The sequence below is a fragment of the Haliaeetus albicilla genome, chromosome 16, assembly GCF_947461875.1.
Source record: "Haliaeetus albicilla chromosome 16, bHalAlb1.1, whole genome shotgun sequence".
NCBI classification, from domain to species: domain Eukaryota; kingdom Metazoa; phylum Chordata; class Aves; order Accipitriformes; family Accipitridae; genus Haliaeetus; species Haliaeetus albicilla.
Window position 1 is genome coordinate 33,221,119 of NC_091498.1, and position 24,488 is coordinate 33,245,606.

General features: G+C 47.6%; 2 protein-coding genes and 1 long non-coding RNA gene across 7 annotated transcripts; 2 read left to right on the forward strand and 1 right to left on the reverse strand.

Annotated features, from left to right (window-relative positions):
• Nucleotides 1–1,078: 1,078 nt before the first annotated feature.
• LOC138689414 (uncharacterized) lies at nucleotides 1,079–4,491 on the forward strand. The gene is made up of 5 exons (XR_011328267.1): nucleotides 1,079–1,093; nucleotides 1,318–1,436; nucleotides 1,580–1,764; nucleotides 1,850–3,010; nucleotides 4,258–4,491. It is a non-coding gene; the product is annotated as an uncharacterized lncRNA (long non-coding RNA).
• Nucleotides 4,492–6,473: 1,982 nt separating this feature from the next.
• PSMD13 (proteasome 26S subunit, non-ATPase 13) lies at nucleotides 6,474–16,099 on the reverse strand. The gene is made up of 13 exons (XM_069804438.1): nucleotides 15,912–16,099; nucleotides 15,284–15,362; nucleotides 14,325–14,359; nucleotides 14,191–14,246; nucleotides 13,764–13,807; nucleotides 13,416–13,502; nucleotides 12,362–12,533; nucleotides 11,788–11,867; nucleotides 11,578–11,703; nucleotides 10,811–10,873; nucleotides 9,772–9,852; nucleotides 7,988–8,104; nucleotides 6,474–7,301 (listed from the first exon to the last, which is right to left on the reverse strand). Exons 1-13 carry the CDS (start codon nucleotides 16,004–16,006, stop codon nucleotides 7,206–7,208), a joined length of 1,131 nt encoding a protein of 376 aa, XP_069660539.1. The 5' UTR covers nucleotides 16,007–16,099; the 3' UTR covers nucleotides 6,474–7,205.
• Nucleotides 16,100–16,223: 124 nt separating this feature from the next.
• Nucleotides 16,224–22,636, forward strand: SIRT3 (sirtuin 3). Of its 5 annotated transcripts, none has more exons than XM_069804439.1 (8): nucleotides 16,224–16,403; nucleotides 16,496–16,610; nucleotides 17,611–17,811; nucleotides 18,446–18,678; nucleotides 18,840–18,940; nucleotides 19,155–19,316; nucleotides 19,746–19,955; nucleotides 21,715–22,636. In XM_069804439.1, the coding sequence occupies exons 1-8, from the start codon at nucleotides 16,361–16,363 to the stop codon at nucleotides 21,733–21,735; spliced, it is 1,086 nt and encodes a 361-aa protein (XP_069660540.1). In that variant the 5' UTR covers nucleotides 16,224–16,360; the 3' UTR covers nucleotides 21,736–22,636. The 5 variants fall into 5 exon arrangements, with proteins under 5 accessions (XP_069660540.1, XP_069660541.1, XP_069660542.1 ...); XM_069804440.1 differs by having other exon boundaries at nucleotides 17,614–17,811; XM_069804441.1 differs by lacking the exon at nucleotides 19,746–19,955.
• Nucleotides 22,637–24,488: the final 1,852 nt, after the last annotated feature.

A 24,488-nucleotide genomic window follows, 5' to 3' on the forward strand; every position in this document is an offset into this window, starting at 1 on the left:
AAAGATCAGACAATGGTCACGTCTGCAGGGAAGGGGAAGTTACTCCCCAAAGGACCCCCAAGTCCCAAAGGCTCACAAACCGCTTATGACACCTAATTAGCCTAATGAGTTCGAGTGCCCGCCTGAAGGAGGGGCAAGGAGGATAAAAGGACACAAACTGAAGCCCCAGGTCCGCAAGCCCACTGGGACTGGACCCCTCGGCTGACTGAACCAACGCTGGACCCAGAACCGTCTGAACAGGACCAAAGAGAGGGTTTTCCATGGGCACATGTGGTATCACGTCCTGGAGTGGCCTTCCTGCCAGAAAATACCCAGGGAGGAAGCTGAGGAAAAAGAGGAGGAGCAGCAAGGGTGTCCAGGTTAAGAAAAGATCCTTTTCCTTTTTTCTCTCTCTGTCTTGTTCTCTCTTTCATTTTCCTTTTCCACAATCCCTACTCCTCATCCCTTTAAGACATAAAACCGTTGACCAAGTCTGGGACTAGAAGCAGATCCAGCCACCCCTGGGCCCTTCTCTGAGGAGTCTAGAAAGCAAGGGGGTCTGCTCTGAACCTCCTGACCCAATGGGAGGGATCTCCTTCTTCCCTGAATTGATGTATAGGGTTACCACGGGTTACCCGGTTCACTGAGGTAGTCTCATGCCAATTCCTGTTGTGAGAAACCCCACCACCTACAGCTATATCTCCCAAATTCAGTTTGCATTTGTCATGAATAAAATGTTTAACTGATCATTTGGTGTCATTTCACCTTAATTTAGCCCAAGGGAATTCCAAATTCAACATGACTCCCTGGTCTGTCCAACCCTGGGTCGTGACACCCCAACTGTCCTTTACCACCAGCTGTTTCTCCAGCTTCTCAAGGATTTTAATTGGTGCTTTTCTTTAGCTCCTGTTCAAAAAGTTTGCAAGGCTTTACTCCTCAACAACAAGATCATTCTCCTAGTACTCATAGAAAACACAACCAAGCCTTTCACAGCTGCCCCGGTTCAACATGGCCACCCTTGCTGTCACCCCTGTTAATCCCAGCAATATTCCTCAAGACAAGCTTTTGCTACAGATGAAAAGCTTGATCTACAGGAGCAAAAGAAGGTTTCTAGGTAGGTTTTCAGGCAGGGACTGAGGTACAGGAATGCTTCCCCCTCCTTCACACCCTAAAATGCTGAACGCGTGAGAGCTGGTGGCATGAGTGGATCCGAGGTGCCTGCTTTGGTGCGAGAAAATGGCAGCCCTGTGTGGCCGTGCTGCCGGTGTATGCGGGCAGAGCCGTTCTCGTCTGAGTAGTTCCCTGAGCAGACAGGTCCTTCTTTATCATTTGGTCTAGACTAGAAACAGAGCTAGAACAGCCCACAGGCAGCTGGGGCAAGATCGGGAGATGGTTGCTGCCTGGATGCTTCTTCCTGACAAGGAGAAGAAAGAAAAGCCGCTCCCAATGACATGCAGGTCAGTACTTCTGTCACTAAAAGCAGCACGAAGAGGCACAGCAGAACATGGGTTCGCTCTAGAAAATCAGCTAAGGCTAAGGGGGAAGTAGACAAGTGTGAGATGTTCCTGGAGGTCACTTATTCCTTTCCCTTGTGTCACAGAGGCAAATGTTTTGTGAAACTGCTCAAAAGAAAAATCTTTAGCATTGGAGGCTCCGCCACCCCCCCAGCTTTGTGTCTGCTGCAGCGAGAGATTACTGACTGTCAGCTGGTTGAAAAAAGGCTCTGATGAGCAGGGAATCAGAGGGAAATCCTTTGGAAAGCCAACTGCAAGAAGCAGATATAAGGTAAGAGGATTCTGTTACTGCTTTTAAATTTCAGTAGTTATCTTTTGCCAACAAACATGTGCTTGACCAGTCATGGTCCATGCAGCCCATCGTGCCATTTTTAAGGAAAAAACCTGCACCTTCCCAAGATGGTTGTTCTAGCAAAAGAGCTCTGACCTCCTTCTAAAGACAAGACCCCATTTCATCCCACAGAAGAGCCTGCTGCGACCACGAAGCCCCAGGAGCTGCAAGGAGGGTCAGGGAGAGGAAGGTGGCATTCCTGACTCCGGGAAGGAAAGCTCTGAGCAGGTCCATACAAATCCTGGCAAACTTTTTGCAGAGCTGTTTTTAAGGGAGAAAAGGACACAGCTGGGTTATTCAGTGAAGCAGACACATGTTCAAGTTGAAAGGGTACTACTTCTCCCACTGACAAGCATCCACACATCAGAGGAATGAGACCCAGGCTCAAAATTTTCAGCCACTTCTGCTCTCAGGTCACACAAGTTGGAAGTTGCTTTTGCAAACTCCAGCTCAACTTGACCAAATACCTGCAACAGTTCCATCAACACCTTAGATGGTCCGTGGCTGCCCGGCTTGCTGAACAAATAACACCATGTAAGAAGGAGCCTGTGCATACTCGGTTTTGAGCCTACGCAACACCAAGCCACAAAGGAAGATGGAGAAGCCATTGTCACAGATGGGGTGAGCAAGGTCCTGCCCACTGCCATCAGACAGAGAAGATCAGGCATCACGTCTGCAACAGCTTAAGAAAAAAGTACACTGTGTTTTGAGTGTTATAAATTTTAAAAAGCCCAAGAGAAGAAGAGGTCTGCTCTCCAGCAGAGCATTGCAGAGAGGTCCCACGTTGCTGGCTGGGGACATGGTTTTTGACCTCAGAGGTGTGGGGAGTTGGGTGCTGTTGAGGAAAAAAACCCAACAAAACCACAAATGCTTAAGGGAAGCAAGAAAAAAAATTTAGTAGCGAGCAATTTGGGAAAATCTTGCCATTTAAGGGTTTTCCGCTGCTGTGCCTTTGGGAGAGCAGCAGGCCCCGTGCCGAGGGGTGACAGCGGGGGGGGCCGTGGCAGCGGTGACAGGCTGGGCAGCTGCAGCCCAGCCACAGTGAGAAGAGCAGTGCGCTCACCGTGCCACTGCCATGTGGGGCTTTCAGCGGGGCTCCCGGCTGCTGGCCGCCATGCTGCGGACTCCACGGGTCCCCCAGGCACAGGTCACCTCCAAGCCACCCGAACATCCACTCTCTGCTGCTGTGAGTAGCTTATGGGGGGGCTGAAAAGGGGGGGGAGCCACCCGCTCCCAGGGAACATCCTGGTCGGAGGAGCACAAAATCCCTCTCTGCATTATAGCCAAATTATTTTTGTTGGGAGTAAAAGCAAAAGAGGAGGGGGGAGAAAAAGGAGGAAAGGTGCCCACAGAGCAGTGCAAGCTCCTGACTGCACCCCCACGGGGGGGTGCATGCCCTGCTCCCCCCTTTCAGGCTCTTGCTTCCATTTTATTTTATCCTTTCATCCCCTTTTTTAACCTTTGGGGTTTAGGGTACCTGCTGAGGGTCTCCTGCAGCCCAGGGTGCCCCCCCCCCAGGGAGGCAAAGCCATGGGGCAGCCTGAGGAGCTCAGGGAGGTGGCAGCAGTGGCACTGACAGTCCCTCAAGGCACCCTGCTAGCACAGGGACAGACCTGGGCCCTGTCCGTCCCCCCTCCCCCGCTTTCATGGGACATTCATGCCAAAGCAGGTGTCCCCATGGGCAAGGATGGGGTCTGCTGTCATCACAGAGCCAGAGTGTGTCGGTACCTCTGTCATTCCTCCCTCTGGGGATGATCTCCACCAAAATGGGAGCTGCTCCAGCAGCAGAGACCCTCCTGGGCTGGGTGAAATGAGCTTGGAAAAAGGAGCTTTTCACCAGAAATCCTGGCTGGGTTTCACCTCCACCCATTGCTTGTGGAGTTTACCCGCTGCTGCCTTTCCAAGGTCTGCAACAAAGTGCTTCACAAGGCTGCAGACTCTTTTTCCAGCCAAATAAAAAAAGAGATAAAGGTGACAGTGTAAGGGGTTAAGTGCCACCCTGGTGTGCCGGAAATGTAAGAGGCTGCTGCTGGTCGCAATTCACACCTCAAAGTCATTTGAAAGTCAGGCGCAGCTGCTTTTGGAAACACTGGGAGCCCAAGCCTCTGCTGCTGACTGAAGGTCACAAGTTGCTCTGATTTTGCAGTGGGTATCATGACAGAGAAACACGGAGGGATGGAAAAAAATCTAGAGAGCAACCAGCTTGGTCCACAGTTGGTGGAAACTGCTGTGCTTACCCAAATCTTCCTCCCACAGCCCCAAGGTCTGTTCATCTGACAGCCGCAGGGCTGGAAAGAGCAAGAAGCATGGACAAGTACACTTGATCCATTGCATTAGAACACAGCACCAGTGCGCAACCGTCCCAGAAACCCCGCATACGTGGCCATCGCACAGCCATCCCACTAATTCTTCTGTTTCTTCTCCCGCCAACAGGAGCAAGTCATTGCGTTTTCCATCATGTCTGCATGCTTCCTGATACCAACAGCCTGGATCCTGGCACACGTGGAGCACTACAAGCATGGATCAGGTTAAGAAGCAACAACAACCTGCACCCTGTTGAGAGCAGAAGTATGACTGAAGATAAGACCACAGAACAGACCTTCAGAACAGACCTTCACCGGGAAGGAACCCTCTGAGTTTGTTCATTAAAATTCACATTAGCATTCAGCATAATGGCTTGTTGGTTTTGCTTCAGCTATGTGCTTGTTCATAGGGGAATGGATCTGTAATCCTGCTCTGTTGGATAGCATGCTGTCCTAAAGGCACTATTCCTTTATAAGTTCACAGCAGGGTCTAGCAGGGACATATATTTCCCACTGGAGCGTTTAACCTTGTACAGCTGTAGCAAAGCATTGGGCAGATACCGAGGCACCACTCACAGCACTAGCAAGGAAGCAAAATCAAGTTAAATTCCTAGCAAGTAAATACTCAAAGGCTGTTAAGTGATATTTAAAATGGTCCCCAGCCTGGGTGCTATACATTTGACTTTTCTTCCTGCGTGAAGAACCTCTCCACCCGTCAAACACACACCAAGTTTCCTACATTATTTGTGTTAGGGAAGCAGACAGACAGCACTTGCTTCCACAGAGGAAGGTTTGGGTAGCAAATAATACTTCCAGATACCTTGGAAAAACCTCTGAAACAACTGTCATAATTCACTTAAGACTGCAGATCTTCACACTCACTTCAGTGAGCTGCTCAAAAATTTACATACAAGCAAGCACTCCCACAGTACAAGAGGGTTGTCAAAATACTCTCAGGAGAAGACTTTAGTACTGTTTCAACAGTAACACTTCAAGTTTTTTTGTCACTCATCTAAAGCAATAGCAGCCCCACGATGCATTAGCATTGCCGCACAGTTCACATTTCGTTTACTCCTAACACATAGTGATGTGACACTACTAAGGAGATTGTACTTTTTAAAGCCTTTTTCCTGTCCTTAGCTATGAAATAAAAGGAAACATTTTCCTGATCAGAATGCTTGTCTCCTCCACATGCTCTTCTGAAGTCAGTAAGAGCAACATCAGGAATGAGCTTTGTAAGACAAGATGAAGCATGAACCAGGGAAAGTCAAATTTCACAACACAGGAGGAGAAAATGTGGTTCAACGCACATGCCAACAGCCAAATTAGCAAGGACAGAGCAAAATGATAGACTTGATGGGCTGGACAGGGAAGAGGCAGGCATTCAGAACTGAACAACTCCAAACCAGGAAGAAATTTAGGCCAGAACTGGTAAGAGAGGCAGAAGGGTGGAGGGTGACCAGGTATAGGGTCTGATAATTTGGGGGTTTTGTTTTTAAAAGCTTAAGTCTCCCTTGCCTGAAATATCTTTGCACCTGCGTAGCAGTCTGGTGTCAGCCACCTGCTTTCTTTTTTTCCATTGCTGGCATTAAACCCTCAGAGTCAAGACAGCAAACTAGGAAAAGCATGCAAAGTATAAAAATTCCAGTAGTACAGTTTGTTAGAGTGACACCAGAGAATCAAACTGGTAGCTAGAGCTCTTGAATCACAGTAGTAACCAAACCAGCCCTGCGAAGGACACATTGGCAGCAGCATTTCAAAATCCACTTACATCCCAAGGAATTTAGCCAGATACGTGAATATGACTCCATTCAATTTAAAGTTACTGTTAAAAACCTTAGTGTAGTTTGCTATTACTGCCTTATGATTAGGAGCACTACGCATCCAAATGGTACTTGGAGGTAGCCCTCAGTTCAGACTTGCATTTGTTTCAAATTCTCTATGTGCACAATTATCTTCCATCCCTATAAAGGCATCGCAGCAGCAGTAGGCCAAAACAATTACATTACAGAAAGTTTTTAAAAGCAGCAGTTGTTAAGAGGCAAAAGCAGAACAAAAACTTGTCTCAGGCCTTATTTAGGCTTTTTCAATCCATAATGCTTACTCAACTTGAGAAAAGGCATCAGAACTACAGCTTCCCACAAAAGAAAGGAACTTGACAATAAAGTACATGCCAAGGTACCACGTGCTAAGTAAGTTAAATACTAATCCCACTGGTGATTAACAGACTGTTTAAATCTGTATTGTCCTTGGACAGACGATTTGTGTAACATGAAACTTAAAAGGAAGCATATTTTTAAACAGAACAAAGGCCCAACTGCAAGTTATGAAGATGACAAACAGAACTACAGAAAAGGGAAGGCAGAGAAGTTTATTCCAGCAACACTGCTGCATTTCACTTTAGCACAAAGTGTTCGTAAAAGACAACCACCCCCAAAAGTATATAAAACCACATCCACTAAACGGTAATCCTGGAAAAAACCCTTTGATGGAGTAAACACTCCCTCTGCTGCAGATGAGGAGGAGGGGTTGTGGAGAAAGAGGGCAAAAGGAGAAAGATGATTTCAGTAATGCTGCCTTTGGGCTGCTGCAGGGGCAGGGGGAGAGAAGTTACCGCGGAAGGTCATGCCCTCCTAAGGCCAATACCACTAAGTAATACCACATACAATGGTCAGGCACCTCTCTAGCATGTTTTCATAACGGAGCTTCTGCTACCCCTTTACCTGGCAAATAGCCTCCACTCCTGTAACATGCAACCAGCATCACATCCTCCCACAACAATTTAATAACAAGACTGATAAATCAACCACTGCGGAGCCTTTGTCCTCCTTTTACGAGAGCAGGACGGGAGCTCTCATGTCAGTGCCACTAATGTTAGCGCATAGGGAAATCTTGACTCCAAGCACCAAAGGGTTACACAGCAAAAGGCCACTTACTCCTTCTAACAAGCTCAAAAAGCTGCTCTCCCCTCTGCCCACCCACCCCCCTTCAATATAATTCAGTACAGAGTCAGTGGTCTGAGTGCTGCTAGCATCAGTAGCAGTAGAAATTAATCTCCCAGGGGTAGTGCAAGGTCCTCTATGTTAGGATGTCATGAGCTTGGTGCTCCACCAACATCTCCATGCTCCTCACATCTGTGCACCAGAACTCCAGGCGGTCTTTCATTCCTTTGATCTGCAAGGCAAGCCCGCAATAACTTTAATGCCTCAACTCCTGGAAATACCAATATTCACCTTTAAGGACAAACATTTGAGATCCCAAACAACCTCTCAAAACCCCATGCATCTAGAAAAGATGCTACTTAACATCTTTTACCATCAAACCCAACAATGTTTAAAGTTAAACTGAAATGCACAAAAGGAATTGTTTGAAGCTAGTATTACATGTATTGATTTTTTTTTTAAAGGTAAAGGCACCCTATACGGTCTCCTAAAATGTTAGGAGGATGAACTTGAGAAGGTCAGCACCTTTGTCTTTATCACCCTGAAATCCTCTCTTCCCAGACAAGCATGCCACCTACAACCCAGATACTCCAAGATTTTGTTTCATGCATTTAGGCTTGAAGCAGCCACACAGATGTCTGCATCCTTCTGAAAAACAGTCATAGCATTTGTGTCTTACGGTGGTTTGTGTGGCTTTCAGAAGACATGCACCATGTACCCTAGGTACGACCTAAAGGTGGCAATATAAAAAGGAATGAGGAAAAGCGGAAATAATTCCTCTTTCCCTGAGCATTTTCAAGAAGCACTAAGGAGACTAATTCTCAGACAGTGACCCTTCACAGTTCTTATTTTAATTTCCAGATCACCTCACACAAGAAAACATGTTAGAACTACCTTAATATTCAAGCTGGTCATTACCTGTTGTAAATCCAACACGCGTGGTTGTACCCATGTCATGTGCACCCTCTTATCAACTTCATCAATACTGCCCTTTACCAAGCCTACCGAGAGAGCCTTCATCACCAGCAGTTCCACCTAAAAATAATAAAAAAAAAAAAAATAACGGAAGGAAACAATTGAGAATCACCCAGTTTCCCCCAAGATAAATAAAACCCTTAAATAGCACTAGCTTGTGGAAGACTGTTTACTATACACAACAAAATCAAGAACAGCTGCAGCCTCTCCCACATCCATCCTCTTTTAGGTTTTAATCGACATCTACATATACAGGAGAGACTTCTTTCCTCTAAGAGCAGATTTCCTTTCTTTTCTCTGAAATCCCAGGAAGGACAAGGTAATTGGAAAAAGTCAGCATGGATCTACCACGGTCAAGATGTGCTCGACCAATAGGACTGCCTTTTAAAATTAAATAACTTGCTCAGTGGTTGAAGAGCACGCTGTAGGTGCCCTGTACCTTTCTTTTAGCAAAGTGCTCAACAAGACCTTCTACCACATCCTTGTTGACAAGCTAGTGAGCTACAGAACAGACAGTAGGACTACAAGATGAGTGAAAAATCCACTGAGCTCAAACAGTAGTGGTTAGTGGTTTGAAGTTCAACAGGCAGCTGGTCACAAGTAGCGCTTCTTAGGGGTTGATACTGGGTCTGATACTATTTAATAATCTTTAAGCTAGCTGGATGACAATCTCACAGATGAGAGCACACTGGCAGGGAGAGGTAGATGTGCTGGAAATAAAAGCTACCATGAAAAGAGGGCTCAATATATTGAACTAACATGAATCACATGAAGCACAGTGAAGATAAGCACAGAACCCTTCACCTGAGACCGAACGATCCCAAGCAACAGCACAGACGGAGGTCTGACTGACTGGCTGTGGTATACTCTGAGTATACTCAGCAGAGTATACTCTGATGGAAAGGAGCAGAGTCGGGGGAGGTTGGACAGGGACACGACAGCAAACTGTGCAAGAGCCAGGGGTGTGCTCTGACAGCAACAAAGGGGAACTGTGTCCTGGTCTGCATCAGTAAGAACACAGCCAGCAAGCAGATCAAGGAAAACGATTATTCCACTCAGCACTTGTTGGAGCATAGCTGCAGCACCATATCCAGTTTTGCATCACCCCCTTTCAGTTTTAGGGGGCCACTGCAAAACTGGAGAGAGTCTAGCAAAGGGCCAGCAGGCTGAGAACTTGACATTAGGAAGAAATTTTATTTGTTCAGCCTAGAAGAGGCGGCTCAGGGATACCTCATCACAGTCTTCCAGTACCTAAAAGGCACGGAAGATAAGAGGTACTATTTTCACAAGGACATGGGGTGAAAGGACAAGAGACCACATGCAGGATTTGCTTCAGCAGGTATACCATCTGGATAACAGAAGAAAATTCTTCACCATGAGAAAAATTAAACATCAGTGACATTTCCCCTCTCTGGAAATACTCAAGACATCTTGGCACAGCCCTGCATAACCTAATCCAAAGGCCTGCTTTCAGAAGCAGGTGGGAACAGACGACCTACAGAGCTCTCTTCCAACTTCAGACTATGACTAAGAATCTTCAGGAATTTATTTACCAAGAAACAGGAGCACCAGTTAATTCCTTCTTAAAAAGAAAAAAGTTCTCCAAATGCACAAGAACAGGAGAGAACATTTCTACTTAAGAGTTCACCTATGGGAGTAGGTCTATCCAGACACTTTTAGATCTTCAGAACATAGACACTAACAAGTTTGTCTAAACTTGACCTCACCTCATTCACAGTGACTTTGGCACTCTTGGCAATCTCTTCAAAAGTGAGCTGTCTGTGATTGGCTGGCCGGGTGAAAGTCATCTGAATTCAAGTAAACAAACAAACAAAAATCCCACACAGTTTTAGTTTTTTCCAACAGTGCGCACAGCTTCCCTCATACTGCCCTGCTGAGCTCTCAATCTGCAGTAGCAACTGCATTTCTCATATTTAATCAAAATACTTCAAAGAAAAATGCATTTACGTCAGCAGAAAGGAGTCGTACCACTCCCTCCTCTCCAAAAAGCAGATTTTCTAGGTAACAATGTAATCTCCAAATAAAGCAGATCGATCTGTGTTGAAACGTCTCAGTGCGCATCAAATCCCTGAGATAACACAGTATCTATAGGTGGTAAACTCATTCACAGTAAAACACTAGATGTGAAATATATATATACACACATTAACATACACACATACTGGTATGTGGGTGTCTATAAACATACGTTACGCTTCAGATAACTCAATATTTAAGGTTTTGAAAAAAATCCAAGGCCATGGAGGCTTATACACCAGTATTATTCAGTAACAACAAAGCCAAAGCCTTCAAGTGACAGGAAAGAAACTGTTTAAACCTGATAGGGTTACCTATCTGGGAAAAGATTTTCAGTCCATAGGAAACTAAGATTTTAACTGCATTTTAGAAATCTTTGTTACACTAGAACATACTTTAAGAGTTGTCATTTCAGATACCACTCTCAAGATACAAAGCTTGCGCTTTTCTTCCCCATTTCCACATCCTGCCTGAAAGAGCACACCCCTGAAACTACAAGTAGCACACCACAAGGCTTTTCCCCCGCCCCCCCCAGCAGTACTTGCCTTCTGGCACCACCTAGAGGCAAAATTCGCAGTCAACGATTTATACCCATGAGTTTCTGTACCATGAGTGAATGAATGCACCCAGCAGAGAACGGAAAATTTAACAGTGCTACCCCCACCCAAAGGTAGCTGGAGCAGGCCCTTTCCATGTCCCACATTTAACACATCACAGTTCTCGGCTCACCTCCATAAGACATAACAGCTGAATCTTTTGCAGCAGAAGTGCTTCATTTGCAGCCAGATCTGGCTGCAAGAGGATAAAATGAAACAAATAAGTTCATTATTACTTCCCCCCTCCCCCCAAGGGGAGAACAGCATGCTATCCACAGAAGTAAGCCACCTGGGGACCCACTACCTTCATTTTCAAGGGAGAAGGTCATTACAACCCACCCACTGCCTGGTAATGGTTCCGTAAAGTAAACCATAAGAACTGCACAACAAAATGCAACACTTCACAGGGTAGGCAACCTTTTATCAAAGGTCACAGCCTTGCACAAGTGGACATACAAGTCAACCTGTAAATTACCGCTATGTCAATAATTTCTGGTACAGCCAATGTAGTTAATAACCAACACCACCACTGTTTTCCTCAAAATTCTTAGAACACAAGGGAAAACCACTATTTTACACTGGAAGCAGTTTAATACTGGGAACGAATGGCATTACAGAAGTTAAATCAGAGATTATATTCCTGTGCAGAACTGCATGACATTCTTGTTTGCTTTGCCCTTGGATCACAACAGATTTCTCTTTACTTTTTTCAATCAGAGAGGGAAGCCAAAAGAAAACTAATGATACGTATCAAGATGAAAGAAACATTACTATGCTATGACTAAAATCATACCAGTGCACCGGAGTCAGGAATTCTTAAAGTAAAGGTCCACAGAATCTAAGTGTCCTCTGTAAATATTGAGCCTAGGCCTTAAGCAATATAGCAACTCATTCACTCACCTGCTGACCCCATGCCGACTTCAAAGACTGAAACGTCTCTACATTACCACTGTTGAAGGCATAAAGTGTGTCAATCAGCCACTGCCGATCAGTGTTTCTCAGGGACTCCAGAACAGGGTGCATGAGCTGCAAAAAACAGGCAGGATAATGTTAATAGGGTAAAATCAATTCCCGATAGCCAACAACTGAAGCAATGCAGCATCAACTTACCAGCTCCCCAAAGTTATAAACACCTTCTCCCAAGAGCCCTGCCAGTCCCAGGGTAAATGCTCTCTCCTGCTGCTCTGATACTGCAAGAAAACCCAAAGGAAAAAAACCAAAAAAAAACAAAAACAAAACAACAAAAATGGTTTGGATGAAGCAGGAGTCTAAGCCCCATCAACCCCTCCCTCACCCTTCTCTCTGCCTGTATTAAATCATTCCCAGCCCTCCTCCTCATCCTCTCCCAAGCCTGAAATTCAGAAGCCTGCAGTCACCACAGCAGTAGCACAAAAGGGCCACTTTTTGAATTTACAGTGAAGGCTTTTGGAAACTAGAACAAACTGTCCCTTCTGGTGGGGGCACTTCCCCCCTCCCATCACCTCAATGCAGCTTAGGAGCAGAACCCTACTCAGCCATTCTTCTTGTGGGTTCCCCCTCATTCTAGCTAGATCCTGGCCTAACTATGGCAGATTCCAAATAATGTTGAGAAAACCTGTTCTCTGCCAGTGCATTTATTTACATTGAAGTGATGAAACAGAGAAAGAAAACTAGGACTTTCTACGCTTGGCAAAGGACAAGCTACCTGGCAGATCTTTAACATCAATGCATCCCAGAAAGCGCAGAGCGTCCTTATAATAAGAGGCATGGTTCCCAATTGTCTGGTAGTACTTGCTGGAGAGATCATAGAAGCGGCTGTGAACTGAAGTCACCCCAGGGAGATTGTTCAGCATCTCCTCAACCTCCTCAATGGTCTCCTAGAGGAGGGCAAGAACCTCTTTGTCACAGGTGAAGGTACACCTCATATACACCCATGCTCCCAGCCTTTAGTTCATCACTGTAAGGGTTACAGCATTCTTGTGTGGTCCAGAAGTAATATCCACTCAGTACTAAATCAGATGAGACCACAGCCAAAGCCACTACCACAGCATTAAAAATAAAGCAATGGCATTCTCCCTTTACATAGTAGTTAGCAAAAAAAAAAAAATCATCCCCAAACCCCCAAAAAACAACCCTGCAGCTATACTTATATACATATATATACACACACACTTTATATATACTTATACCCACTAAACCCACAAACTTTGTACTTGCTCTAAGAGACACAAAGCTGCGCTGCATAAAAAAACCTCTCATCTCACATTTAAGAGACAGTTCTAAAAAAAGCCAAGAGATGAAATAAACAACATGCTTAGCACAGGAAACGATACACTAATTCAGTCAAAATTAGCAGCTCACCAACAAGCAGCACATACACTGTGGAATTAATGAGATCCTCTAAGCTGCGAACCGGAATATATTAAGGTATTTTTCCCCTCTCCTGAGCTGTGCACACCAACAGTTGCAGTGATCAGTTGCAGGCCACCAATAAGCAACAGCACCTCAAAGGCTATGTGCATCAGAATCTTACTGAAGCTTCAGAGATTTGGCCATAAGTATTATACAGCCATTTTTATGGCCTACAAGATGTAAAGCAGAACCACAGGTCTTCCTGGAAATCCTAGGAGCTGCAAACTTATCTTCTCATTCAAAACTGAAGCACAGACTCAGGCAGGTCCATGCTGTAGCAACTGCTGAAGTGTGTCACAGTGCTCCAAACTACCCGAACGCTTGAACTACTCAAGTCATCACCTCACCTTGGTGACCTGCAGGTCTCCAATGTTCAGCTTGAGCGCCCCAATGGCTGTTTTACACAAAATGACAGCTTCATCACTGCTTTTTACCTGCAGTTACACAAAGATACATGTTTAGAGAGTATTACCTTTGCAGCCAGGTAGGCTCTTGAAACCTAGACTGTTGGTTGCATTTCATTTGTTAACATGTTCCTCCATTAAAATACGGAGTTGTTCACTGAGAAAAGGAGTAGGTATTCTCCAGCATAGGTTTCAACACACATATATCTGCCTCTTCAGCTATACCCTATATGCTCACACGCAAAACAATTCCCGTAGGTGGACTACCAGAAAAAACAATTTCAAAAATACCTTTTCTCGAGTCTTTTCCAGAAAAGTAAGGGCCACATTGGGATCTGGAGGATTATAAAAAAGAAAAAAAAAAAAAAAGCAGCAATATCAGGAATTCCCATGGAACTAAATATCAACTTAAAAATATATCCTTTTACTGGGATCACGAAGACTGGAATATATTTTTTCTATAGTGTACCGCTCAACCTTCAAAAGGCACTACTGTCGTAGGCCAGGCTTTCTGTTCACCAGCCATTTCTCTAGTGAAGCACACAACTTGCTATCCTATGTAGCAGCAATTATTTAAGGTCTGATTAATGCTTTCCCTTTTCAATACACCAGAAAGACAATAGCTTAACATTGAAGATTTAGCTGTTACTTTTAACTAGTCAAATTTCATAGCCATCAGTTACTAAAAATACTGTAAGTAGGAGGTAAGGACACTTACCTGTCATCTGTCTGACTACATGAAGAATGATCTCTACCAGGGACAAGGGGTTCACCCTAAAACAAAAAGCTCACTGCTGTAACAGTCTGAGTCAACAGTAGGTTACCTAAAAACTTCCAAGCAAACAAACTCACCTGTGTTCAAACTCACTGATGAAGTTCTCATAAAGCTGTAGGCACAAAGATATCAACAGTCAGGGCAAAAGGGTATTTTGTTTCAGCTACAACACTCGCTTTTCACTGTATTTCAATTCATTTTTCCAACAAAGTAGTGGGGATCCAATACAGAAATGTCTACACTGTAAAGAATGCAGGGAGCCAAAAATTGCTCAGTTTAGATAATTTGATCTCTGCAGTCGCCTTCCAACTGCAAGCAGTGATTCAAGAAACTCACAAGCTACCAGGTGCTACAACACAACACCTCCCTGCTACAGGCTGGCCTGGTGCATGTCTGCATTTATCACTGTACAGTAAGCACAGGCCTAAAGCTTTCAAATTTCTCTTTGCACACATTCAGAAAAGAGATTGTCTCTAGAAACCCATGGCTCTTTATCATGGAAATCACTAGCTCCTGGGAAGCTGAATTTTAACCTAAGAACACAAACGAGAGCAAAAATACATGATTACTTGTAGCATACAGAGAACATGCGACTCTGGACTGAGTATGCCATTATCTTCATAACTGGAAGAAGTCCCCAGACAGTGGGTGAAATAACCTACTGAATACTTTGAAGTATTTGTGAACACCTGGCAATCCATCCTACACTTGCAGTTGTAAACCCCTTGTTACAAAAGGGAAAGAAAAAGGCTCCTCCTGCACCCCCCCCCCCCAAAAAAAGTCTTGAGTGAATGAAATTGAAGAATCATTTTGAAGCTCCTAAAATTGACACATTTAATTTTAGCAGAATTTTCACACACCAACTAAATCCCGCACACTCACATCTAGTGCATAAACCCCAGAAAGCTGAATTCACCTAGTTTAATAATTCTCCAGAGACAAGTCACAGGCTGCTTATTTTTCACTGGTACAAAAATACCACCACTTGTATTCACTAGGGAAAGCTAAAACCCTTGGAAACAATCAAGCACTTCACCTTGATGAGTCCATCTCCTTGGGCAAAGCAAGGGTCCTGAACAAAGTCCAAAACCTGCAGAGTCAGCTGGTGCCAGAGCCTTAAGAAACAAGAAGGTCACTCAGCGAGTTCACACTTCATACCAGCTCCTCAGACGGTGCCACATCCTGTATTTCACGCCCCAAGTCTGCCAAGCCCGCCCATCTCTGCAGCTGCTCCGACTAATGACGGAGACGAGTCAGAAACGAAAACCGGTGGCAGAGACCCCCCCCCTCCAGGGCACCGACACAAAGCAACCCCAGGGAAAACAACGCGGAAATCAACTCCCCGATTCTCCACGGCTACGTGCTGGTCAGAGGACTACCGAGTTACAGACGGGACGCGGGGAGCAGCCCGGTCCCACGCACGGAGGGCCCTTCAGCCCGGCACGCCGCACCCCGGCACAGGGCCGCGGAGCCCCGCTCTCTGCGAGACAGACCAGGACAGCACACGCCCGGCCCTGGGGAGGCGTGTGGAGGGGCACGGCCCCACAGCAACGCCCCGGGACAGCTGGGAGAGGCGGCCGGGAGCCGGGCCGGCCCCTCCGAGGGCAGCGGCCCCCTCCCCGGGGCAGGTGTGACCACGGCAGCGGGCCCCCCCCAAAACTCACTTCTTGTTGTAGAGCTCCTCCAGGCGGTGCCACACGGCGGCCTGCCCCGGCCCCGAGCTCTGGCTCTGCTGCAAGAAGCCCGGCACGTCCTTCATGGCGACGGACGGAGGGAGGAAGAGGAGGCAGCGACACCGACGCCCGCCCGCCCCCGCCGGAAATGCACACTCACTTCCGGCGCCGCGCGGGGCACGCTGGGTACCGTAGGGCCCCGCGGCGACCGCTCCCCCGCCGCCCCCCCGGTAGCCATGGCAACGCCTCGCCCCCGGCCTTCGCCCTCCCTCCCCAAACAAACTCCCCAAAAATCCCCGACACGGCCCAAAAAACGGAGGCGGTGCGGGCGGGGGAGGCCTGAGGCCGCGTCCCTGCCGGAGAGGCGGGCGCGCCTACTCGGGGCATTGCGGTAGCGCCGCTGCGGAGGCCCGGCGGGGAGCGCGGCCCCGGCCCCGGCCATGGAGCGGGGGGCTCGGCGCGGCGGCGGGCTCCTGGCGGCGGGTGAGGCCCGTGAGGGGCGGGAGCGGCCTGAGGGGAGGCCCCGGCGTCAGCCGTCCCCCGTCGCGGTTCACCAGCTCTCTGCTTTCTTGCAGCGTGGAGGAGGCTGTGGGAGCGCGGCCCCGGGGATGGCGGCGGCCCGGGGGGCCTGGCCCGGCTCTCCCTTCGCTCTGGGGACAGCGAGGGGGCGGCCGGCTCCGGAGCGCGGAGGTAGGGCCCGTCGCCTCACAGCCGGTGCTGGTGGCTGATGCCCCCCAGGGCTCTGCGTCGCCGAAGGGGAGGAAGCGGTACCGTTAGGATGGAGGCATGGCATGGAGGACGACACCTCTCCTGTCTAAATGGGCAGGCAGGTTGCCTTCTCTGTGAGCCAGAGCTGGCCTGGGAGCTCGAGGGTAGAGAGATTTGTCAGAGAAACACTAGTGTTTGCCAGATTGCCAGTCTAGCTCCCCGGGAACCTGGTCCAACAAGGCAGAGCTGTGTCCTTGTGAAGACAGTGTCCACCGCACCGAGGCCACGGTCAACACAGCTCGGTAATCGCTGTTTGCGGATTGCCAAGATCCAGCAGCTCTCTCTTGGCTCTTCGCATTCCCACGCCTTCTCTGGACTGCTCATAATGTCCTGCACCAGCAAGCACTAATTGTCTGGGGAGAAGCTGTTCCTTGAGATGATAATGACTGTTCTCAGCCCCATCTGCGCATAGCACTCACCCATGATTCCTTCAGGCATTTGCCATTTACACGTGGAACTCTCTCAAGGCAGAGCCCTTGGGGGAAATAGAGAAATGAAAATGTCAGTGCTAACCTGGGCAGCGTTGTCCCAGGGTGACCGCATCACCCTGTTAGAACCTTCTTGAAACTCGGGACACAGAAAAGAGTTTTCCGTACGCCACGAGCAGTGTAAATTGACTAATGACACCCAGTGCTGCTGTTCGCACAGCCCTATGTCCACCCCATGTCCAAAACAAACCCTCTCCTAGGGGTACCAGTGGTTTGGTATTTTTAGATCTGCGTAAGAAAGCGCAATGGAAAGCATCTGCTCCTGGGGTATGGATTAGACTAACAGTTAAGCTTTCTCCTCATTAAGTACTAGCACACAGTCCTGCCAATTGAAGAGCTTTCTGCAAAATTCTTGGGGTGGTTTTCTCCCCCTGCGCAGTTTTCAGCTGATGTCACTGTCAGTACGCTACCTGTTGTGCTTTCTCTCTTCCGAGCAGGATCCAAGGGACCAGGCCCTTCTCTTTGTCTGCTGCTGCCAGAGCCATTTTAGGAGTGGGCGGATGGGGAGACAATGGTGGGAAGCAGAAGCTCACCCTGCAGGATGTGGCAGAGCTAATTCGGAAGAAGGAGTGTCGTCGAGTGGTGGTGATGGCTGGCGCTGGGATCAGCACCCCCAGTGGCATCCCGGATTTTAGGTAATGCCTCCATCATTTCATTTGTCCCTTTTCAGTCCTGGGACGGCCAAGATCTTCAGCTTAGATAGTGCTGGTGCCTGCTACTCCTCTCACCCCTCCATTTTGTTTATCTGTGCCAGGTTAGACTAGGCACAGGAGTTTCTGTGCCTGCTGATCCTCCTTCTCCAGCCAAAGGCAGGCTGGCATCACCTGTTGGACTCTGGGTCATTCCTTGGCCCAAGTCTTCAGGATGGTTAAGTCATGCCTGTTACTTGATTCTGTGGCTGCCCTCACTGCACCACCTTGGCCACCAGAGAAGAGCCAATGTGGCTGTGGTGCAGGCTCAAGACACTCCAGCCGGAAGAGAGCATGGTCCTCACAGCGTACCAGCGTGGCCCTTCCCTTCCTCCAACCACAGGCACACCCCTACAGCTGGGAGAACGTGGGGTGGCAGCAGAACAGGAATGTGAGGCAGGTTCTCCTTCTGTGCAGAGGTAGTTTCAGCTGCTCTCTTGACACACAACGGACAGCACAAAGCAGCCAGAGAGAACCCAAGGACCTCGCTGTCTGCTCTGTCACGTCTTGGTCTGGCTCTGTGGTGGGTGACATCTCTTCCTGCATTCAACTGCCAGCCCCCCCTCTCCTCTCTTTGCAGGTCCCCAGGGAGCGGCCTCTACAGTAACCTTGAGCAGTACAACATCCCTTACCCAGAAGCAATCTTTGAACTGATGTATTTCTTTGTCAACCCTAAGCCCTTTTTCACTTTGGCCAAGGAGCTCTACCCTGGCAACTACAGACCCAATTACGCCCACTATTTCCTGAGACTCCTGCATGACAAAGGGCTCCTCCTGCGCCTCTATACCCAGAACATTGACGGGCTGGAGAGAGGTGAGTTTTTTCTTCCCCATTTCTCAGCAGCAGAATGCCAGGAAGAGATGAGGGTGAGAAGCAGAATAGGAGGCAGGACTGGGGAAATGCCCAGTGAATGTGGAGTTTATGGTTCAGTCACCTCACACTGAGATGGTCCTCTTCCACGCGCTGTGTTCCAGTTGCTGGGATCCCTCCCGATAAACTGGTGGAAGCCCATGGCACCTTTGCCACTGCCACTTGTACAGTCTGTCGAAGGAAGTTCCCAGGAGAGGACTTCAGGGTGAGTGGTCACAGTTGAGCATTGACACATAAATTAACACAAGGAGGAGAACCTGTTGCGGGCCTGTTATTTTGCCCTCAGGGCCAAGAGGTTTTATTGGAGGGGACCACACTTGGGGCTGGATGTCGCTGTGAGAATATGTTGTGGTTCTGACTGTGCCTTGTGCAGGTATGCATTGCCCTGTAACAAGTGGTGTTGGGTGCTCTTGCTTCAGGGGGACGTCATGGCAGACAAGGTCCCTCACTGTCCCGTCTGCACTGGAGTCATCAAGCCTGACATTGTGTTCTTTGGCGAGGAGCTCCCACAGCGCTTCTTCCTGCATGTGACAGACTTCCCCATGGCAGACCTGCTTTTCATCATTGGAACATCCCTGGAGGTCTGGGACTAAGGGAAACCCCCCACTGACAAGGGGAAAAAGGCACAGGGAAAAGAGGGCCGGAGGAGACTCTGGAGGAGAGAAAGGGTTTAGAAGAGAAGGCAAGAAACTGGGTTATCAAGGTAAAATTTGAGGTGGCATGGTAAGAAATAGGGTGCATGCACTCTGAGAGACCCTCTGAAAATCTTCTGTGCTCCTGATAAAAAGTGGGCACCTGGAGAGCAAGAGACAAGTTTTGCGGCTACCTGAGGAAGGGCCACCGGATAACTGGTGACATCCATAACCTGTTCAAAGCTGGGGTAGCTTAGCCCACAGTGGGAGAACGTTAAACACAGCAGTTCCAAGCTTAGTGAGCAGCGAATTCATGCCCACAGTGCCCCTCAGCGGGGTGACCGTCTCTCTCTGCTCCTTCGGGTTGCCTTCCTTTAGGTGGAGCCCTTTGCCAGCCTGGCAGGAGCTGTTCGCAGCTCCGTTCCCCGTGTCCTGATCAACCGAGATCTTGTAGGACCCTTTGCCTGGCAGCAACGCTACAATGACGTAGCCCAGCTGGGGGACGTGGTCAGTGGGGTCAAGAAGCTGGTGGAGCTGCTGGACTGGAATGAAGAGATGCAAACACTAATTCAGAAGGAAAAAGAAAAGGTGGGAAGGGGCTCAGAGCCCTGTTTCCCTCCCTGTCTCTTTGTTCCTTGTGCTGGGGTTATTCTGGGGGGAGCAGGTTCATGCTTGCTGGGGTTAGGCTTGCACCACAGACATTGCCACGCTTGCAGTCTGTATTCAGAGAAAAGGACAACAGAAGAGGGCAAAGAGGTTTTAAAAAAAACAAACCAAACCTCAGTGCTATTTCATGGTGAAGGCACCACAGAGCAGAGTGCTGTGTTGCTGAATGTTTCAGTGGCACAGAAGGGGAGGATGCGGATCTGCTGGCCTCAGATGAAATAGGAAGAATATGGAAAACGCTGGGCTTTGGGTTGACTGAGAACACTTTAGGGCTTCTTCAAGCAGTGACCCACTCAACTAGTGAAAAGCTTTCTGTTAATTTCATCTGATTTGTTCCCAAACACACTGAAAAAGCCCTATAGATGAAGGTACAGTTTCCTGGAGCTGGAAGTGACCAACCAGAAAATCCTGTGTCATCTGTATCAAATTAATCCAGTACAATCTTTTAGGTCAGCAAAGGACTCACCTTTGCACTTAAGCAACACAAAACACAGGCATTCTCTTCTTCAGGCAATGCTTCCCTCAGATGCATGCGAGGAGACTGGAAAACTCCCCTGAGCACACAGGCACACAGTGGAGCATGCTCCCGGGTGCCAAAGCTGCTGTTCATGCCTTGGTTTTTATGCAGCTTTTTCCCTGGCTGAGCCTGAGCCTGTGATGCTGTTAATGGCACATTAAGGAGAATAATTGCTGAACCAGGCTAAGGAGCTGAGCTAAGCATCACCATAGCAGAGCTTACCTCTTTCTGTACATTCACTTAATTGCTTTTGTTTCATTTCTAGTGTTTTTTTCTGGTCATTGTGAGAAATAAGTAATAGCAGTAACAAAAGGGTGGCTCTAATTGTGCTATGTCCAAGGCCGAACAAGGTGCTGCAGTGGCCAGACATGCGACAAACAGCAAGCCACAGGCAGGAGTGAGGGTACTTGTTCCACCTGACACCGTTAAATTGTTAACTAGACTTCACTTTTTTTCCCCTCACTGATCATTTATTTCCCTGTGCTATTCTTCTTCTGTAATCTTCTGAGATCTTCAGAAGTGAGAAAGTGTATGAGAACAAGTTCTTAATTACTTTTGAGTTTAGTGCTAATGTTGCTACATTATTTTAGACCTGTTGGGAAGATTTTTTTCCACATTTGGCATCAAACACTTTTTAAATGTTTGGGGGTTTTGTGGTTTGGGGTTTGTTTTTTTTTTTAATTTAAGCAGAAGTTGTAACTTGTGGGCTGGGCCAGCTCTTCCGCTTGTGCAAATGAGCACAGTTCCGTTGTCTACAGTAGGGCTCTGCCAACTCACCATAGCAAGAAGCCAGTTGTCCGTACATGACTTCTTTGACCCAAGAGAAAATCTGGCTTCAGGATTCCAATTTTAACATTCAGGTTGTTCTTACTTTCATCAGGTTACAGGGTAGGGGTGAACAGGAATTACTAGTCTTTTGGTCAGGTTTTTGATTTTTCACTCTGAGCCATTTTGCATTTGTATGAGATCAAACAGCCCTTGGTTTAATGCTTGTGCTGCTCTAAATCACTGATGGATAAAGCTGGTGCAAATGTGTTAAAGCAGGAAAAACAAACTCCTCTTTGCTCTAGGATTTTGGTGCTAGGAAGCATTGCTGGCTGAGCTAGCAGGAGCTGGAAGGTTTGAAACACCCTAGCAAACACTGTGTGGTCTTTCTCTTTTTAGCTGGTTGCAAAAGACAAATAGGACAGCTGATGCCCTGCTGCTGAAGAGCAATGTTCACCTTGAAAAGGAGATGTTGTCATGCCCAGCACGGGCAGAGAAAGAGATCATGGCAGGGAGCTGTGGAAGAGTCCATCCAGCTCTGCAGCAGCAAATCCACACAGAACTGGCACACTTGGGAGGAGGGGATACTGGTGGCTCAATCCAGCCAGCCTGGAAACAGAGCAGAGAGGCCCTCACCCATGAAGCTGAAGGGAGTGAAGCCCGCATGCCAAGCTGCAAATTGGTTCTGCACATGAAGGCTTTCCTACCTGAGACTTCAGAACAGTTGATGTAGCCACTGAGCACACTGTTCCCTCCTGTCTTAGCTTATTTCAGCACCCACTAAGAGAGACCTTCCTCTTCCGCTGCTCCGGCTGTCACCCCATCAGCACACCATGTGATGATATCCAGCCACAAGAGCTTCACCAGTAAGCAGCCAGGAGCTCATGGCTCATACCAGCATGTCAGACAAGCTATGCATATGCAGCTTGCCGTCTGGGTCTCCCTCTTTTGAGCCATCCAACCTCAGAGACCCTCAGAGGGCCTGGTTTTCAAGGAGCAGGAGTTGAAAACGCCATGAAGGTCAGGCCTTAAGGCAGGACAGTCTGGAGTGAGTCTTCCAGCTCCCCCCACCAGACTGAGCATCTACCAACTCCTTTCACAGCTCCTCCTCAGATACTCTTCTCTTAGTCATGATCTTTCAGCTGCTGCAGACTTGTAGTGTTTATGTTTCAGAGGAAATCTCTGCTAATCAGGGGAGAAATGCTGTCATGGGGGGGCCTGCCTCCCATTCCTGTTCAAGAATGCCAGCTCAAGCTGCTGGAAGAGTTTTGAATCAGTGCAGTGTTAATTATTTAACAATAAAAAGAGTTCTAATTCTTTTGCTGATGTCACCTGAGGGTTTTTCTGAAAACTTCACACCTTCCCTATTGTTTGAACACATTCTGTCCCCACCACCAACACCACTCCTTTCACCTACTTTTTTATTACTTTTCTTTTTAACCTTACACAAGTGCCTTTCCTCCCTCTAAAGACTGTCCCAGGGAAAGACAGTATCAGAGCACTGCAGCGTTGTCCTGGCTCTTCCCCAAATGTGCCCTAGCAGATGTACTTTGCATATCACAGGTGTAGCAGAGCCTCTTCACTGCAACAGGGCATAAATTTCATCACCCCAGCACCCAAATTTGGCTGTGGGGGTTGAAGTCCCTGGCTGACCCATCTGTTTATCACACCAGCTGTTCTAGAGGCAATCCCAGATCAGTACCAGCTCTAAACAAGCACAACAAAATGCAAAGCCTTTTATGCTACCATTTTGTTATGGTTAGTGCTAAACTGCAGAAAACCCAAGCGAAGGGAATAAAAGCATTAGAGCACTCAGCTGCGTCTTACTAACACAACACTGGAACCCTGTTAAGGATTTCTATGCCCAAAAGCTCTTCCCAGGGCAAAGCTAGAGCCTCAACGCACTGTCTTATGGCTATCTATTTAGATAATTGGGAGTGTTTGGACCTAACACCTGCTATAAATCAGACTAGCTCCAGGGACCCCACAGAAGCCTGGCACATCTACTACTAATGCTACAGGAACAGAGAGTTTGGCGCTTGGTGTCCTAGCTGCTTCCTTGAAGAAAGGTTTGAACAAGTTCTCATTCAGACAAGCAGACTTGTTTATCCAAATGCACAATTCAAATATATCTGTGTGTTCCTCCTCACAGCCGGGACTGGCCCAGCAGATGTATTTGAATGCACAGCCTCAGGAAAATCAGAAGGGTTGTTCTCTCACTTTGCAGAACACCAGAAGCCTCATGGCACATTGCTTCACACTGAAAACGGTGGTGACATGTTGTTTCTAAATCGTACCCTGTTTATAAACCCTTACTCCAGAAGCACCTTGTGCCAAGTTCAGCCCCTGCACCGGGGCTTTTCAAAGCAGGGCCTGTCAGTTCCAAGGCAGGGTTTTAAGCACAATAGAAAATTAGAATACAACAATATCAGAAGCATTGCATTAAAAATACCCCTCAGTCTTGCATAGAAAGCTTCAGAAAGCTTTAACAGCTGGGAAGAGATCAGAGGTCTGCATTTTCACACAGAAGGTCTGCAGTGGGGTTTTTTGCTAGTTAATTGAAGAGGAGAGATACACTTGGCCTAAAAACTCCAACTGCGATACACTGAAGCTATTCTCATTGACAGAAGCCCATCTGTAAATCTTAGTGGGTCAGTTTTACATAAATATTGTATACCCTTGGGAGAGCCTGGAACTTTAATCACAACTACTAAAAAATTCTTAATCACTGAAGAACTAAACTAAATGAAGCATGCCTTCAGCTTTCCATGTCATAGAAACCGTCTTCAGAAAACAAGCACTAACTTCTAAAAATACACAGGCAGGAACACTTGCAAACACTCTGCTCGCCCCCGCTGCACATCTGCAGCCTCCCCGGACCCAGATGTCCTGGATGCCTGATGCAGTGCCCTGTTACAGAGCCTGGCCAGCCCATCCTGCCTCCCCACCAGAGCCCCAGCCCCACTGCACTCACTGCCTTGCAGGGAGTCAGAAACCTCAGCAGACCCATGCAACCAAACGATCATCGAGGCTGGCTTGCGTCCTGCAAAGGCTGAGCAGCAAATCCCTATTGCACAGACAGAAGACAGAGCTGGTGTGCACAATTTTCAACCATTAGGGAGCATTTGTAAAGGAGATGAGGAACAGTCCTGTAAACAACTGCATATTGTGAG

Coding starts and splice junctions, on each gene's coding strand:
- SIRT3 (XM_069804439.1), top strand. CDS start 16,361: ATGGAGCGGGGGGCTCGGCGCGGCGGCGGGCTCCTGGCGGCGG. Junction 18,941..19,154: donor TCCCAGGAGAGGACTTCAGG/GTGAGTGGTCAC, acceptor CTCTTGCTTCAG/GGGGACGTCATGGCAGACAA. Junction 19,956..21,714: donor TTCAGAAGGAAAAAGAAAAG/GTGGGAAGGGGC, acceptor TTCTCTTTTTAG/CTGGTTGCAAAAGACAAATA.
- PSMD13 (XM_069804438.1), bottom strand. CDS start 16,006: ATGAAGGACGTGCCGGGCTTCTTGCAGCAGAGCCAGAGCTCGGGGCCG. Junction 13,808..14,190: donor TGTAGTCAGACAGATGACAG/GTAAGTGTCCTT, acceptor ATAATCCTCCAG/ATCCCAATGTGGCCCTTACT. Junction 10,874..11,577: donor AGTCGGCATGGGGTCAGCAG/GTGAGTGAATGA, acceptor ATCCTCTTGCAG/CCAGATCTGGCTGCAAATGA.